General features: G+C 34.9%; 1 protein-coding gene across 2 annotated transcripts in view; it reads right to left on the bottom strand.

The window, feature by feature from the left end:
- Nucleotides 1-6,121: 6,121 nt before the first annotated feature.
- The window catches only part of LOC150096408 (tRNA (uracil-5-)-methyltransferase homolog B-like), a 137,846-nt gene continuing 124,351 nt past the window's right edge, over nt 6,122-19,616 (bottom strand). The window contains exons 11-13 of one of the 2 annotated variants that reach the window (XM_090409196.1): nt 12,905-13,021; nt 10,289-10,346; nt 6,122-6,513 (exon numbers count right to left, since the gene is read on the bottom strand). In XM_090409196.1, coding sequence (XP_090265322.1) covers nt 6,255-6,513; nt 10,289-10,346; nt 12,905-13,021 — 434 coding nt within the window. In that variant the 3' untranslated portion in view covers nt 6,122-6,254. Of the gene's footprint in view, nt 6,514-10,288; nt 10,389-12,904; nt 13,022-19,616 lie in introns of both variants that reach the window. The other variant, XM_090409195.1, reaches the window with a different exon arrangement.

The raw sequence follows: 19,616 nt of genomic DNA, 5'->3' as shown, positions 1-19,616 counted from the left end.
AATATTTAAGTTGATTAATATTTTAAACACTTTTTTGTCTGTTAATTTTATCAAAGGTTTTTCATAATGAAAAAATGCTAATCATTTGTGTTTCCTTTAGAAATTCACTTCTCTTTTAAATTATTAAAGTAAATAATGTCTATGCAAGATTGGCCTTTTCAGAATTCATTTTGCTTTTCTAGTTGTTTGTCATCTACAATATAATTGTTTAGCATCTCTTATTATTCCTGCATATATTTTGTACCCAGCATTTAGTAGACTAGTAGTAAGACTTATACGTTGGTTAGACATAACTGGTAATTAATTTACGGAATTAACAACGCATATGAAGTATTTAATTAAAGATAACTTTAATGAATCACTTCTATATTTCGGCAATGTCACATTGCCATCTTCAGGAACATAAAGATATGGTATGTGCACTAAGGAACTAACAAAGCAAATGAGGAAGAAAGTAAGAAACTAATTTTGTTCCTAAAGTCCTAATGGTGCCCTCTTGCGGGCTAATTTGGTAGTCTTGGCAGTTGGGCTGAAGTTCTCATAATGAAAGTCTCCCAAATTTGGGGCAGTTTCATGCACCCAAATTTGTTCAGGTTAGGAACGTTTTTTAGAGCTGCTGAAGATTCTTTGAATAATCTTTCGTATTTAAACTTGCTGCGATGGATTATTTTTGTTTTCTTCCAACGAATTTTATGGTGGGTATCTAAGGCATGGTCTGCCAACCCAGAGCGGCTGTACTGGTGAAACCAGATGTAGTCTTGGTGTTCTGAAATCCTGATATTTGTTGTTCTGCCTGTTTGGCCAAAGTAGGACAATTTGCAGCTGCAAGGGACCTGGTATACACCAGGTAGGTCTAGGGGAAGTGGTTGGTCTTTGGTAGAGCGGATAAGGGATGCCAACTTTTTATATGGTCTGTAACAGGAAGTAAGGTCATATTTTTTGAGGATATTAGTTATTTTTTCAGAGGTGCCCTGGATGTAGGGGATAGTGATAGACTTGGTGTAGTCTTTATTGTGGAGGGGGGTTGTGGTTTACAGGTTTTAGTATTTTTTGGATTTTTTTGGGGTTATAGCCATTGGCTAAGAAAGTGTTGAGGATGTGGTTTAGTTCCATAGTCAGGGCCTTGTCATCTGAGCAGATTAATTTTGCCCTGTTATATAGTGCCCTGTATTTTGTCCTGTTACACTATATAACAGGGCAAAATTAATCTGCTCAGATGACAAGGCCCTGACTACGGAACTAAACCACATCCTCAACACTTTCTTAGCCAATGGCTATAACCCCAAAAAAATCCAAAAAATACTAAAACCTGTAAACCACAACCCCCCTCCACAATAAAGACTACACCAAGTCTATCACTATCCCCTACATCCAGGGCACCTCTGAAAAAATAACTAATATCCTCAAAAAATATGACCTTACTTCCTGTTACAGACCATATAAAAAGTTGGCATCCCTTATCCGCTCTACCAAAGACCAACCACTTCCCCTAGACCTACCTGGTGTATACCAGGTCCCTTGCAGCTGCAAATTGTCCTACTTTGGCCAAACAGGCAGAACAACAAATATCAGGATTTCAGAACACCAAGACTACATCTGGTTTCACCAGTACAGCCGCTCTGGGTTGGCAGACCATGCCTTAGATACCCACCATAAAATTCGTTGGAAGAAAACAAAAATAATCCATTGCAGCAAGTTTAAATACGAAAGATTATTCAAAGAATCTTCAGCAGCTCTAAAAAACGTTCCTAACCTGAACAAATTTGGGTGCATGAAACTGCCCCAAATTTGGGAGACTTTCATTATGAGAACTTCAGCCCAACTGCCAAGACTACCAAATTAGCCCGCAAGAGGGCACCATTAGGACTTTAGGAACAAAATTAGTTTCTTACTTTCTTCCTCATTTGCTTTGTTAGTTCCTTAGTGCACATACCATATCTTTATGTTCCTGAAGATGGCAATATGACATTGCTGAAATATAGAAGTGATTCATTAAAGTTATCTTTAATTAAATACTTCATATGCGTTGTTAATTCCGTAAATTAATTACCAGTTATTTAGTAGACTAATTCCCCTACAGTTATTGTAGTCATCTTTATTTCCTTTTATATAAATTGAAATAACTTGTGCTTTTTTCCAAAAGTTAGGTGTTTTTACAGAAATTCAAACCTTATTCAAGAATTTTAGGAGTATTTCATTAAATTTTTCACCTGCAACATTTATTTTGTGTTCTGGTGTTTTCCTATTTTTCATTTTATTCATTGTATTTTTTTTTATTTCAATGTTATAATACTTTTCTTTGTTTTCTAATACTTTACTTCTTTATTATCAGTCCAGAGATTTTAAAAATAGGTTACCCATTTTTTTTTTAAAGTCTATTTTTATAATTTCTTTGTTCATGTATTTTATAGGTTTTTGCATGTTAGATATATCTTTATCTTGCTCTGTTACAAAATTATTCTGACTTTATGTTTTTTTTTCTCTTACTTCTCTTTTTGCAATTGCACTTTTTTTCTTTTTTCTTTTTTTGGGTACTCTATTTCTGCGTCTGTTGTCTTGGAATTTAGCCATTTCTGGTAATCATCCATTTTGTTGTTTACTACTTTTGTCAGGATTTATTTTTTATTTTCTCATTCCTCCTCTATATCGTTTGATGCTTGTATGGTTTCTATTTTTTTCAACAGTGCATTTTGAATATTATTGCCTGGTATGGAATCTTGTAATGAAGAAACTTTGTTACTCTGCTGATAAATACTTCCCTTTTTATTTTTAGTCATTTTGGTTTAGATCTTATTTCTGCTCTTACAATGTAATGATCAGGGTTTAATTCAAAACCTTGATATAATCTTACATCCAGTAACTCAGCTTGCTTAAAATTTACAGTAATATAATCAATAACTGATTAATATCCTTTGGATGAGTGTGTATATTTATGTATTTCTTTAAATTCAAATACTGAGTTTATTATTCTCAAAATATAAAGAGGTTAAGAAAATTATTAAACGCAAGATCAAAGAAGCAAATGAAGTTTGGATGAATGAAAAATTTAAAGAAATAGAAATTCTACAGGAGAAGCATGACAATTTTAATCTACACAAAAAAAGACAAAAGGGAGAAATAATATCTGAAAAAGATGACAAAATACAAGAATGGATGAAATATATAGAATAACTCTTTACTGATAACAGACAGAACCCAGAAAATACTTATGAACATATGGAAGGTCCATGCATTCTAAGATCAGAGGTAGAATGTGCACTGAACTCAGCTAAAAAGGTAAAGCCTTAGGCCCAGATAGAATACCAGCAGAAATAGAAAAAGTTAATAGAAGGTGACAACATTAATATATTAGTAAAGCTATTTACTAAGATCTATGATACAGGCATAATCTCTCAAGACTGTTACAGTCGATCTTCATCATGCTACCTAAAAGCAAATGCAAAAACTTATGACTATAGCATGATCAGCCTAATGAGTCACATCCTCAAAATGTTTCTGAAAATAATTCAAAAAAAAATATACAGAAAATGTGAAGACACCATCAGTGATACCCAATTCGGCTTTAGAAATGGTTTGGGAACAAGAGAGGCTCTTTTCTGTTCTCAAATCTTATTCCAAAAATGTATTGACCAAAACAAGGAAATATTCATTTGCTTCATTGACTTCGAGAAAGCATTTGACAAAGTCCAACATGCTAAAATGATTGCACTATTAAAAAGAATGATTAGATGGTAAAGACATCAGGATCATTGAAAACACATATTGAAACCAAAAGGCATCTGTTCAAGTTGATGACATTATTACAGACTCCATTAACAAATGAGGAGTAAGGCAAGGATGTGTGCTGTCACCTCTTCTTTTTAACATATACTCAGAAGCCATATTTCAAAAAGTATTAAAGGAAGAAAGCAAAGGATTAATGCAGCAGAAGGTATGCTAATATATTCACTTTCTTTAATTGCTTTATTAGTTTTGTAATGAACAATTGTTTACTAGAACTAAGTGAATGCTTAGTTTCCTCTTGAGTTTGTACCAGTATACTCAAAATTGTGAGCTGTCTAGAATACTAGAATTCTTACTGCAAGGAATTTTACCACATCTTTGTTAGGATTTTTTTTCTAAGAGCAGTCTTATAGACTTATGTGTTTTTTGTTCCTAAACACTTTAAATGATTACACTATTAAAGAGAACTGGATTAGATGGTAAAGACATCAGGATCATTCAAAACTTATATGGGAACCAAAAGGCATCTCTTCAAGGTGATGACGTTATTACAGACCCCATTAACATCAAACGAGGAATAAGGCAAGGATGTGTGCTGTCACCTCTTCTTCTTTTTAACATATACTCAGAAGCCATATTTCAAAAAATCTTAAAAGGAAGAGAGGGAGGGATTAATCTAAATGGTGAAATCATCAGTAACATCCAATATGCTGATGACACAGCTTTCTTGGCTGACAACATTCAGGATCTTCAAAATCTTCTGGAACTAGTGAATGAAGAGAGTGAAAAAATGGGATTAAAAATAAATATCACGAAAACTAAATTCATGGTCATAAGCAAGAAACCAATTCTTAATTCAGCACTTTCTTTAAATGGAAAACAAATAGAAAGAGTGGCAAAGTTTAAATATCTTGGATGCTAGTTAAATGATGATTGCAATCCAGAAATGGAAATAAAAGCTAGAATTGAAATGGCAAAAAAAATTTTCTCTTGATGAAATCAACACTGTGTAACCGCAGTTTAAATTTAGAGCTTAGAGTACACATGGTTAAATGCTATGTATGGTCTGTACTGCTGTACGGTGCAAGACCATGAAGACAACATCAATAAAAAGATTTGGAAGTCTTTGAGATGCAGTTATACAGACGAATGTTAAAAATCCCATGGACAGCAAAAACGTCCAATCAGGAAATACTGGAACAAATGGGGAAATCGCGTGAACTTTTAGATACCATAAAAAGAAGGAAAACTGCATATCTTGGTCATCTACTTCATAATGAAAAATATAAGATACTTCAATTGATTATAAAAGGGAAGATAAATGGAAGAAGAGGACAAGGACGATGAAGAAAATCTTGGCTGGCAGACAGCGGACTGGCATGAACTCTGAGAGACTGCTCAGAGTGGCTGAGGATCCCTCAAAATTTGCCAAGGTGGTCGCCAACCTCCGATAGGAGATGGCACTTAAAGAAGAAGAATTCTCATATTTATTATAAATGACAAAATAGTGCAGTTTGCATTGATTATGATTAAAGTTATCTTTGCCAAATCACTCTATGTTTGTTTTGTACTGACTGTTTCATATTCTGGCATTTAAAGTTCCTGCCAATAGTAAATAGTCTGTTACATTTGTTTTATCTATGACATTCTGCAGTTCTTTACAAAAGGTGCTTTATGAGTATATCAATCTTCAGTAATTAAATAATTTATCTCTCACTCAACTTCCTCAATGTGTTATATTCAGTGGTCCATCACATAACTTGGCTTTAGAGAAATCTAAATACTATTATGATAGGGTGGTAAATCTTATCTTTAAAGTCTTTATATCAGTTAATGGTATGTATTCCTCTGACTGGTTTCTCAATTTTAGAGAATGAAAAACCAGTTCCTGGGAAGAATCTTGCCATTCTGTGTCTGAATGGCTAATCCAACTTCAGTTGAAAAGACTTTTAAATGCTTTTTCATATCCTAAACAGGATTCTAACCTAGGTCTTTCAAACTAAAGGGCATCATCACTGTTAATAAGACAGAGGCTTTAATCTTGAAAAAATAAAGAAGTAGTTGTAATTCTATTACTTACCACCACCAATCAGATAGGTCAGATATGCTCATGTTCTACTTCATTTATGGATTGCAAATCAGTAGCAAAATAAGTATTCAGGCATGCCAAATATGTGAAAGTAATTATATTTCCACCATACTGGTGGCAAGTATGGTCAGGTAGTCACCAGTTGGAGGTAAAACTGTAGCAACCAGAAGGAGATTAGATGAATGGATTAAATTAATCATTGGTAGGTTTATCCAAATAATACAACTGTAGAAACAAAAGTGACAAGAATATGACACTAATACTAAGAAATTAAAAAATTATTTAAAATGATAATCATAACAAGATAAATCAATAATCATTTGAACTTTATTTAATTATACACTCTGTAAAGAATTCCACACCTCTCTTATTCTGATAGAAAATTTATGGACAACAGGACAACGTTCTAGTGAGAAACAGATAAGCTGATATGTAACTAATTCTAATAATGTTTAATCCATGGTTCCCAATGCCTAGTCTTTCTTTTTATCTTCCTGTGATACTCAGTAGGGTCTTCATCTTCATCATAACCTTCATCACCACTATCTGTTGCATCATCTTCATTGTCTGCAATAATTTCTCTTTCAAACATTATAACTAAAGTACACTGATTGGTATGTGGAAACATATCAACAGGAACAGCCAAGGTAGGAAGAAATGGTGTTTCTGCCAAATTAAGATTTTGACTCGGTACACACAACCTGAAAGAGAACACTGCCATCAGAATAAACATAAGGAAATATATATAAAATTCAGATAAAAAGATAGCATCCATTTAAATTATCCACTTCAACCAATCCTTTAAACAATCCCTCATGAATGACTTGAAACTTTTCCCCACACATTCTGTGTCTCAATGATGTAATATGTTGGGTGAGACCTGATTTGGCTTGGTTTGATTTAGGCTTTAATGGTGCAAGAAAAGCTAAAGTCATACAGTATCAATGCATATCATGCAGAAGTACAAGGTAATAAATATGTAGTACAGACATAAAAACAATAGCAAGTATAAAATCAGGGCATAAAATTAAGTGTATAAAAAGCAAATAAAAAAAAAAATGTGGTAACAAGTGTAAAGATTTTCACAAAAATCCAGGTGTTAAAAACTTATATACACTAAGTTCAATTAATAAAACTAATGTATAAAACATGTACACAGTCTATATAAGATGATAAATAGTAATGATCTGTAACAAAAATCTTGATGAATCTTGCGAAATGTGCCCGAGTGTATAGGGTTCAGACAGATTATGAATAGTGACTGTACCCATTGATGAAACAAGGACACTAGATTAAAATGCGAATGATGGTTAGTCTGGCAGCAAAAAACTCACACAAAGGCACATCATCGCCCCTCAATAGGTATTTAAGGCGGCTATGACCTATACAGATCCGAGCAAGAACAACTTCCTATTTACGGTCCCTTTCTAGACTAGAGTGCCACAGTGAACAAGCTCTATCAAATTAAGCTTAATTTGATACAATATACACAGATTTGAACAATATACACTATATACACAGATTTGAACAATCTGTGTATATAGGAAGATGGTGCAAGTTTGAAAAACAAGATGACTTAGCTGTAGTGTCTGCAGCATCATTTCCCTTAATCTCAATGTGGCTTGGGATCTAACAGAAGTGCAGGTCCAAATATAGCTTCCATAACTGAGAGAGGACATATTGGATACAAGAGAGAGCCCTAGATGTCTCTGCAGCTCTAGACTTCTTGTTGTAGGGAGTTTTGTGAATTTATATATATAATGTACCTTTGTAGCATTGCAGTCTTATGTAGTTTAAGACAAAATCTATAGCATACAGTTCAGCCATGAAGTCATTACATTTTGTTGGGAAGACAACAAAGGATCTCACTGGAGACTGATTTTGAACAATCTATGTATACAGGCACAAAATCAGAATGTTTCATTCGATGTGCTTGAAAGAGCTGTTCCTTAGGCAACAGGAACAGGTGAAATATTTGGTTAGTAGCCTACAGAAAGAAAATCCACATGGTGATATGTATAAATGCCACTGCAGTAGTATATTTGATTGCATCTGCAGAACACTGTCTACTGATAATATCAACACTTTATAAGAGTGCTTTTCTTCACAAACCAAAAAGTCGTATGGCAGTCTGATGAGTTGCAACTGGTGTATGTAAAACAGTTAGCAATGTCCCTGACTTGGTTGTTCAACTCAAGTCTTAACACATGCAAGATTCCTAATGAGTGGAAGGAGAGTAAGATAATTCCATTATAGAAGGATGAAACTGAGACTGAACACTGTGAATTATAGATCAGTTAGTATCTCTGATGTGGTATTTATGTATTGGAAAGACTGGTTAGGAATTTCATTCAAAGATAGGTAGGATTCTCTATTGAGGATGATTTTACTAAAGATTAGTCTTGCTTTAGCAATCTGCTCATGTTCTATAATGGAAAGTTATAACAGAGTTGGATAAGGGGGAAATGGGTACACCCTGATAATTCTGAATACAGGCGACAATTTGAAATAATTCCATATGCAAGACTGTTATAAAAACTCAAAAGAACAGAACTAGTAGGTCTACTTTTAGACCTACTAGTTACACTGCTGCTTTTTCCTTTTTTTTTTATGATATCATAACTAGGTAAACAGTTCATCATGATTATTTCTCAATTGTTACAACATTCTTTCATAAATGAAACATTAACTGAAATGAGAAAATGTTCAAGTGTTGTTATACAAAAGCATAATATGGCTATTAAGAAAAGAGAAGAAATCTTACAACGTTCATCCAATAATAGTCAACATGGTTGACTGAGTGGATAGCCTTGCTACTGTCCTGCCAAAAGACTGTTGTTTTAAATCCCACTGTAGGCATGAAGGCTTATGAATGTCTTTAGATTAGATGATTTTTGTAGCCTGGAGTGAGCCCACCACCTTGTTTACTGGAGACCTAAAGTTGCCTGAAAAAAAAAGTACCATGCTCAGTCTCTAGAGCAGGGGAACCAAATATTTAACTGTGGCCAGTCTCCAAATATTAAGAGATGGCATTTGCAACTTGCCTTAAGTATAGTGTTCCTTCACTTTCTTCTAAAACTATAACAAGAACATTTGCTGGTGAACATTTATCATCCACCTCCAAATTTACTGAACCAACTCCTCTTTCTCTACTGAAGACTGCAATCTATAGCTATTCAAAAAACATGCTAACAGAATCCTCCTTTCTTCGTTATTATCCTCTTTCAAATGAAACAAATAAACAAAAGGTGAGTGGGTCAGATATAAAAATAATAAATAAAGCTATAGTAGATTAAAACCATAATCTTTACCTCCATAATCAAATTTCCATAGTTTTCAATAACAGTCATGTCAAAATTTTCTCAAAGAAGTATACATTGAGCTGGGATTGAAATCCTTAATAAAAATTTTAAATATTTACATGCTGACATCTTGCTACTTCAAGTTAGTGTGCAAAATGGTCCTTAATTGAAATGCACTAAAGCCACATACTAGATGAATTACTTGTGTTCCTCATGGTGGTCATCTGTAATTCATTAATTTCAGCTGAAAGGATGTTTAAGCAGTATGCCAAAATTAACATATTCAAAATTAATTCATCAGTTCTGTTGCAATTAGAATTCTGTAGGACTTGAGCTGCATAAAAATCTGAATCTTGATTTATGCAATAATTTTGTTTTCTTCCATCTAATGAAAGTAATTTTTTAAGTTGTCTATATATAATATAATTTGTAATGTTCTTTCCATCTAACTAAGCAATCCATAAAAGGAAATGCTATATAAACACTCTTGGGAAGAATGATAGAGATACTAAGAATCTTGAATTTGCTTTCAGGTGTGGGAAAAAAACTTTGTATGATGCAAAGATGTCATTGTTGGGTAATTTTAATTTATGTAATCTGTTAGTTCTAACTGTGTAAAGATAATCTATTCTACTCAGCCTTTTAATAAGAGACAAAGAATGCTTATTTTTTATTTTTTTATGGAGGGAGTGCATTTTAACTTGTAGCCTGTTGTTTCAAAAAGTACTGACAGATCTGGTGATGTAAGCTGCTTTGCTTGTAAGGTTACAGTTTTGAAAAATGCCTAGTTTTGAGCAATATGGTATGAAGGTATTTGTCATAGGCATAGATTTTCAGTTATCAGACATAAAAGGGTGTTGTTCTCTGATTGCATTATAACAAGGAATCAAGAAAAACTAAGGAACTTGCTTTTAAAATTACAAGGTAAAACTGATAAAGGTAATTAAAGATATCACCTATGCATTTAACTAGACTCTGTATTTCAGAAGACTATATTCAAAGATCGAATATGGCAAAAGATAAGAAAAGATATATAATACAATCTGTAGTTCGTATACCTAAAATCTGCAAAAATCATAAAAATCAATTGCAGATCATTTTCTATACTTTACTATACATTATTACAATAACTACTATTTTCAAATTTTTCTGAAATGCACAAAGTACTACTCACTGCAGGAAATTATGGAGCGCTCGTCTTGTAGGCTTATGACAAATATAGATCACACGGCCTAAATTTGAAAATTGTCTTAGAGCTTTTATTACTGGATATGCTAAAATAGAGTTAAAAATTCCAATATAAGTTTAATGCTAATTAAATTATACTTTTTATAAATTTATAAGAAACATTCACAATTTTAGATAAAATCCAAAAAAATAGATAATTTTCTGTGGCTCAGCCCAAAGTGGTGTATTGTATGTTGTGTCGTTATTAGCACTGCTGAAAGATGTTTTTTTTTAAATATTTTAGTTAATCATATTGGGTTAACTCATAGTTTTTTGTTTTATATGGGTGTGTGATTGACTGAATTATTTAGTTTGTAAGTTGAAAGTTTATATTTCACTTGGTTAGAGACTATAATAAATTTAGTTTAATCCTTTATCCAAGTGTGAGCAAACAAAGTTTGTGCCTGAAAGTATCTTCAGGACTGGGGTAAGGTGATACAACACCGGGCAGCTCATTGCAAAAGTGGAGCAAGCTAACATCACTCCTATCTCAGTATCTCCCATAATGCAAAACACATCTTGCAGATATGTCTAATGTTATGCATTGAGGGAAGGGCCACTACCCAGACTAGTTTCGACCTTTATTGAGGTCTCTTCAGTGGGAACCAGGACCAAGTGGAGATACCAGGCAGAAGCATTAGCAAGGTCATCTCTACCTATAAGAGTTGCCAAAAGGTGTACCACCTTTTTAATAAATTACTCTGGATTTAGAGAAAGATGTTGAAAGTTTCACTTGATTATACTATAATAAATTTAGTTTAATCCTTTATCCAAGTGTGAGCAAACTTTCAAACAAAGAAAGTGAAAAATAAACTTTCAGCATCTTTCTCTAAATCCAGAGTAATTTATTAAAAAGGTGGCACACCATTTGGCAACTCCTATAGGTAGAGATGACTTTGCTAATGCTTCTGCCTGGTATCTTCACTTGGGCCTGGCTCCTATTGAAGAGACCTCAATAAAGGTCGAAACTAGTCTGGGTAGTGGCCCTTCCCTTAATACATAACATTAGACATATCTGCAAGGAGATGTGTTTTGCATTATGGGAGATACTGAGATAGGAACGCTGTTAGCTTGCTCCACCTTTGCAACGAGTTGCCCGGTGTTGTACTGCCTTACCCCAGTCCTGAAGATACTTTCAGGTGCAAACTTTGTTTGCTCACACTTGGATAAAGGATTAAACTAAATGTATTTTAGTTTGTAAGTAAACTTTGTATTTAAATACAATATTGTCAGTATGGCACCGATACGTAGTAGAGCAACTGTTGGGTAATTTATGTGATTTTGTAGAGTGCACTGTGTGTGTGTGTGTGTGTGTGTGAGAGAGAGAGAGAGGGGGGGGGGGGGGGAAGAGAGAGATGTATTTGTTTCTGGAAGAAGAGCAAAAACTTGTGAGCAACTGTGTATTAAGTTTTTCAACAGTGAGTGGCAAGAATGAAGCAATGTTTGTAGAGTAGGCAATATTGACAGCAGAATGGAAAATGTTAACGTTGGAATTAATGTTGAATGTACATCAGTGGAAATACAGGAAAATGAAATGGATCTAAATGAGGAAACAGTGTGCTTGCATGTTATCCTTGACAGGACAAAGCGTGAAATCCATGGTCCAAGGTGAGAACAAGATCATGTTAATAAGCAAGCAAAACATGGTAAGGAGAAAATTATGTATGGAGACTATGATCAGATGAGTACTTAATGAAAGTATAACAAAAAATCATGTTACCCTGGTGCAAAAATTAATGATCTTAGTCATGCCATACTGGGCTATTTGTATATAGAAACCAATGACTTCACATCAGTTGCAAATACACACCCTAAAAGATGTGCCATTTGCATTACATACTAGGGCAAATGATGTGAAGTAGTTAACTTCTATATACAAGTAGCTCATCATGAAGATACTTCATGTGCAAACTTTGTTTGCTTACACTTGGACAAAGGATTAAACAAAATATAATTTCTTTAATTTATATTTTAAACAAGTGAAAAAACTTTCAACATCTATCTCTTATTCAGAGTAATTTAATAATAAGGTAATATCCCTTTTTAATGCTTATATATGGGAAATATGACTTGCATTACTTCAATCTTGGTATCCCTTCTGAGTCTGGCTCCCATTAAAGAGACTTCAATAAAGGTTGAAACCGGTCTGGGTTGCGGTCCTTCCCATAATGAATAACATTCTACACATCCATAAGGGTGTGTGCTTTGTATTATGGGATATTAAGGCAACTGATATGAAGTCTTTAGCTTCTATATACAAGTAGCCTAGTTGTGAAGATACTTCATGCACAAACTTTGTTTGCTTACACTTGGACAAAGGATTAAACCAAGAATATACTTTCTTGAATTCATTGCATCTTTAATTTATATTTTAACCAAGTGAAAAAATTTTAATAATAATAATCAGGTACACAACTCAAACTGCAAGAATACGTAGATAATTGAATAATCTGTGTATTCTTACTGAATAATTAGTGAATTAAAACAACCAAAACAAAGATTATTAGGAAACAATTTATTATAATAAATGGAGAAATTATACAGTTCAAAAAATTTAACTCACCAATACCCTCTCCTCGAGGATTCACCATAGCTACCACTTCATGATGCTCTAAATCTTGCATAATACTTGGAAGAATTTCCTGTACATTGCCACGAGTAAACATTGCATTTCTCAAATCTGTAAAAGTGACATGAAATTCTAGATTTTGTTAACTAGCTGAACAAAAAAGTGCAAAAATCTATTAAAGAATTAATTGGAAAATAATTATTTTTTAAAATGACTACTGTTATGTAAAATCATCAGATGATTATTAAAACACATATCCAGAGATTAATTACAAATGCATGTTACACTTAAAAAAAAATTCCATACATTATTTTTCAATACCACAAAAAATAGATATTAATAAGTTCCATTATATAACAGATGAGAAAAATGATATGATGAATGCTCATTATAACCGAATATATGTTGATTTTAAGAAATGAAAAGTTACAGTCCCAAAATCCAACATGATAATTTAGATGAACTGGATAGGAATAAAATGGCCCTCATTCTATAGAGGCCCTATTATTACTAACAGCAGCAAAGAGTTAAACATGAAGGTGCTAAAAATGCCCAGATAACTAAGATCACTGTGTCACTGAAAACTGGATCTTTAAACTCTAAACTGTATGACTCTCAGCAGTGAAGCGGAGTTAACAAAATTAACAGACCAATGAAAGCAACTACAATGGCACAATCTTGGGACTGTGGGAAATTAGACATAATAGTAAAGAAATTTTTCAATTAAAAACAGATTGTTCTACAGAGGCCAAGAATAAAGAGATAATCAGTAGTGGAGGTGGAATCATGATTAACAAAAAATTGAAGAACAGTATCATACAATTTGACAGTGATTGATAATGTCATACTGATAAACAAATCAAAAACTTCTGTCATGTTGTCACAACTTTACAACTTTTCAAAATTTTCCTTAATTTTGAAATTAAGGAAAACATAATTTCAAAATTGTTGTAGGAGACCTTAATACCAGAAATTATTATTAACATTTGACCTCCATGGAGTCAGAGACTCATCGAGGGAGGCACACACACTATTGCATACAATGCTCATGAAACCGCATCTTAAACTGATTCAATGTGTCTACATCCACAACACACTCACGCAATGCATTCTATTCACCAACCACCTTCCATGAAAAGAACCTGCTTCTCATTCCTCTGTTCACATCCTCCTTATTGAGTTTCCAGCAATGGCCTCTTGTTCTACTCTCCTCTCCCATTCTATGAAAAATCTCTTCCATGTCTGCCCGATAACAACCACTGACCAGCTCATATGTCTCAATCATATCCCCCTCTCTCCCTCCTATTCATGAGGCTCTACAACTTACATTCTCTCAATCTATTCTCGTACTCCACATTCCAAAGACCACCGACTATCTTTGTGAATCTTCCCTGAACCCTTACCAACATATCCTCGTCACCATGAAAACCTGGTGACCAAATCTGTGCACAATAATCTATTACAATGGAATCATAACCTCTCTATTTCAGCATGTCAGGGTCATCTGCATCATTGCAATTATCCAATGTGCATTCTTCACAACTTATGCAACGTGGGCCCTGAATTTCAGGTTCTTATCCACTCATCTCCTCTACTTCCTTTAAAGTTTCCCTACTAAGTGTATACTTTGCATCCCATCGTTGCCTACCAAATCTCAAAACCTTACACTTGGCAACACTGAGGTAAAAGTTCTACTTACCTGCCAATTCATGCAATCTATTCAAGTCCTCTTGTAAGGAATTAACATCCTCTTGACTGTCCATTGCTCTCCCCAGTTTTGAATAATCTACAAACAGATTATTCAAAATGAATAATCACTAGTTAAACCCAACCCAATATCATTAACATACAAATTGAACAACAATGGCCACAAAACTGACTGCTGTGGCACACCGCTGGTGACCTTTCTCTTACGGGATACTGCACCCACATATACAACTTTCTGATACCTATCTGACAGCCAGTCACCGATCCAACACAGAAGTCAGTTATCCAATCCCATCCTGTTTCAATTTATTTAAGAGCTTGTCATGTGGAAGTCTATCAAAAGCTTTCACAAAATCTAAGTACACCACTGTATATGCATCTCCCCTGTCCAAGGTATTTGTCACTTTGTTATAGCACATAAGTAAGTTAGTGAAACATGATCTCTCCTTAACAAACCCATGCTGCTGACCACAGAGAATACTGCTGTTATCAATGAATTTCTGTATCCTACTTCTCACAATCTCTCCAGGACCTTCACCACAACTCCAGATATATAGACCGGCATATAATTTGAAGCTACAGCCTTATCACCTAATTGTTCTACCTTTATGAAGTAGAACGATTTTACCCTCCTTCTACTCCCTTGGAACCTGTACTGTTGTAAGACTCTTATTAAACAGGCATGCCAATGGTACTGCCAATTCCCTGGAACATTCCTTTAAGATAAATGGTGATATGTCATCAATTCCTATAGCCTTATTGACATTAATTGTTCACTCACAATTAAGCCATCCCCTCCTATGTCCTCTGCACTTAAGTTATATATTTCATTGTCAGTTCCCATGCAGCATTTATTTCTTTACTGCTCAACTCCTCGTTCCATGTTATAGCTCTAAGCTGTCTCCTAAGCTTGTCATAATCACCAGCCTTACAATTCCACATATATCCTTTCCTCAGAAAAGTCTGCATAGCCACAACACAGGTGATTACTTCATGATCACTTTCACCAACTGGAGGAAAATGTGAAACCCCTCTAACAATTACATCCTCTGATGAAATGATGAGATCTAGAACTCTTGCTCCTCGTGTGCCCTTCTTTATGTGCTGCCTGAGATAGTTATCTCTCCAGAACTCAAGAAATTCATTTTCCTTATTCCCAAATGCCATCTCTTCATTCCAATCTATAGCACCATAATTAAAATCACCCATAATAATTACCCTTCCCTTGTTCACTAATCCAAGTTGTTTATACATTTCTTCATCACCACCGTTCACATTCTCGGGCCTATAGCAACATCCAACTAAATATGTCTTCCTCTCAACCTCCACATTACATCATACTGCTTCATAACCGCTGCCACTATTTCCCCCTTTCATGTCTACCTTATGTGGACTTAATTCCCCCTGCTATCATCAGCACTCCCCCTCCCTTCTGGCCCTTTCTATCCTTGTGAAAAATACGTACCCTTCCATTTTTATTCCCATCACGATATCATCTTCATTCAACCATGTTTCACTTATTCCAATGATTTGGGGGCAAATAAACTCAATCACTGAAACCATTTCATCCCTTTCATTTCTGATACTTCTGACATTTATAAACAAACAAACAGCAGTTCATTTTTAGGTCTATAGCCAATCCTATCCAGGCCATATGTTGGTTGAGATTTCACCACTATTCCTGCCCAATCACCTTTATCACTGCTTACCACATATATCTGCTCAATCTCAACTTCTCCACCCACACTGCAATATACCCCATCTTCATACACACACATTCACTGTCACTTTCAACATTCACTCTCTCTATGCCATGTCTCCCCTGTCCACCCGAGTTCCCCTCCCATTTCCCTGTTCCTCTTGTATTCCCATTCTCTCTTCCTCTCTCACACACTACTACTGTTTCAACAGCCAAGCACTGCTGTCTCGTCAATACCCCTCTCCTGATTTCTCTCTTCATCTCTTCCTTCTGATCTCTGGGACGCATCACACACTGTACTTCCACACACTATACTTTCATCCAGCACACTCACTCTAAAGCCACTTAAATGCAACCCATCATGCCTGTATAATTTCATTCTTCCCTCAAACACATGCCATACATCCACAAACTCCACTCCCTTTTCCTCACACAGCTCCACTAGCATACCATTCATGATTTTGGCTTTCCATCACAACTCATCATCATCATACCTGGGTAACACACTGACAACCTTTCCTACTACACCATTATCTTTCACTCTTCTCAATAGTCTCCTGATACTCCTCACATCCTTCTTATGTCCAGTTAGATCATTCGTCCCCACAATCACAACTAATTCTCGTGCTCGTTTCTTCATGTCCAACGACCTTAATTATCATATTCATTTCTCCCAACCGGATAGCAGACCTTATGGACTCTGTCAGTAACTAGCCCTCTAATTATGGAGTCCCCATATGCTGCTATCCTGGAATCACTCGTGACTTCTTTCCTTTTACTCTTTTCTCTTTCATTCTGTTCTCTTGGACACTTTCATTAGTTTCCACTAGACGTCTAACATCACTCAATATATTCTTCATTTTTCATTTCCAATAACTGTTTCATTAAATCTTGCATTCCGACAATTTCACTCTCTATCTCGCTACCTCTCGTTCGGCCGCCCTTCACTTCCTTTTCCTCATTCATACTTTCTTATACTCCCTTATCACTATTTCAGTTTCTCCAGCTTTACTTTTCTGTTTTTCGTTTCATTTCCATTTTTCACAACTTTTTCTGTAACTTTCACTTCTACATCCTTGCGTTCTTTTACTCCATCAGTTTCTCTCTCTTGCTTTCAATTCATTTGGAATTTAAGATGTCAAAAGTCACAATAAAAGCTGAACGGTAAATTTTGGGTATGACACAATAGCCCACTTTCTATGTGTTTTAAGGATAGAACATAAAAAGTGGGCATGGAAAAGTCCAAATGGTAGAAATAGTGAAATTGATTCTCAGTAGCAGAAAAAATATTCTCAATATACCAAATGGTTCATCTCTTCAAGGTATGTTGTCCGATCAAGGAAAATGGTTACATTACCTTTATCTGCTTTTGTAATTACGACGTCTTTGTTATTTGTATCTGACCACAACACATACCAAATAGTGAACTACAACTCTACAAACCGCATTAAAAACAAAACAACAGAAATAATCAAATCAGTGACCACGTGGCCAGAAGAAGAGACTAAAAACTAATACCACATTATGCCCACACTCCCAGAATTTATAGCCTGCTAAAAATACACAAAACAAACACACCACTGTGACTGATAGTTGAAGGGACTGACAGCAAGATTAACAAGCATTTACATTCATTTTACTTTTGTATAGTGCAGTGTCATTAGCTTGTATCTTATACATATGTATTTTTCCTGATGATGACCTAAATACAGAGGTTGAAATGTTGAATGTTACTTTCCTAATGTTAAGTAAAGTAATTATTCTAACATGTGTGCTGTGTGTCCATAAATTCTTCACTATTAAAGATATTCCATTATATCTCCAACCTACAGCAACAGCAGTAATCAACTGTTTATTTTGTTCTATTGGGTCTATCTCACGCCACATTGCCTCAAATGACCTGCATTCCATATCTGTCTTCCTAATGACCTCTTCTGGCTGATGTTCTACTATCATTAGCAGCATTCCTACTCTTGTCCTTAAGTTCTAATAGTAAAAATCATTAAATCACTCTAATAATTTACAAATCATTATGTTTAGAAATTTTTGGAATTATCTTTTGTTTGATGTGGCTAGCTAAATGATGTTCCTGTCTAAGTCATCTGAGTCATGATTTGACAGAGAACTACATAAAACTATTACAATGACTGCCCCATTAAAATGATCATTAGGTGAATTATAGTCTCAATTAGAGAATATCACTTAATATCATGATATTAAGTTACTATCTTATTATCATATTAATATCATAGTAGTAAGGCTGTGGGTTCGAATCCTGCTGTGGGCATGGATGTTTGTGCTTGTCTGTGAAAATACTAGTGGTGATGGGCGACAGTAGATGGCGTTGGTGTAGATGATGAAAGTAGTAGTTGGTGGACTGAGTGGTGGAGAGTTGTAGAGTAGGTGCCCTCCCTCGATGAGTCTTTGGACTCCCTGGAGGTGTCATGTAATAATCATCATCATCATCATCAAATTCCTGCCAAGTACCCTCAAAGGGTGTACAGGTCATGTAATAATAATAATAATATTGTTCTTGGAGCTGAATCTTCTGAGCTGCTAAACTAATGGAATTACATTTAAATAGGTTCTGAATTGTCGTGAAATACCTTCTAGTGATGCACCTGGGCGACATCTTTGGCAGCTAAACTTTCAAGACTATTGGGAGCCCAACCTGTCATTTTTTTTGACCTCCCGGCTAGTATGTGCAAACTGAAAGGAAATTGTAACAGGAAGAAACGAAGAAGACCTTTTCGAAAAGGTTCCAAAACTGACCAAAAAATAAGGGAAACTGAATTCACCCTATGAATACTGCAAATTAATATAGAGGGTGCCTCCCGAGCCAAAAGTGAACTACTCTGAAAACTCTGCAGGACAAATAATATTGATGTAATCTCTGTCCAGGAACTACATATCAGCAAAGAAGATGAGATTGCCACAAGACTTAATATCACTGGCTACAGGTCACTGGGCTACATCCTGTCACAAATAAATGGTTCTGCTATACACGTGCAAGGGAACATGGAAAACTACAAAATACTATCCTTTTCTAATCATAATAACATCAAGATCATCACAGCAAAGGCTGCTGGCACAACCATAATGTCAGTTTACAAACCACCAAAACAAACTTGGTCTATCCCAGCACTTCCTGCTCACCAACATCCAGCAGTCTACAAAGGAGATTTTAACAGTCAACATTACTCCTAGGGCTATTGTAGAAATGATATCAATGGTACTAAACGGATGGAATGGGCTGAAAGCCTTGGGCTATCACTGTTTTTTGAAGAGAAAGACTCTGGA

Source organism: Typopeltis vanoorti, chromosome 19 (genome assembly GCF_054136105.1).
Source record: "Typopeltis vanoorti isolate ZY-2024b chromosome 19, IOZ_Tvanoo_1.0, whole genome shotgun sequence".
Classification (NCBI taxonomy): domain Eukaryota; kingdom Metazoa; phylum Arthropoda; class Arachnida; order Uropygi; family Thelyphonidae; genus Typopeltis; species Typopeltis vanoorti.
Note: the sequence above shows the minus strand (reverse complement) of the source record. Positions and strands in the feature narration are given on the sequence as shown.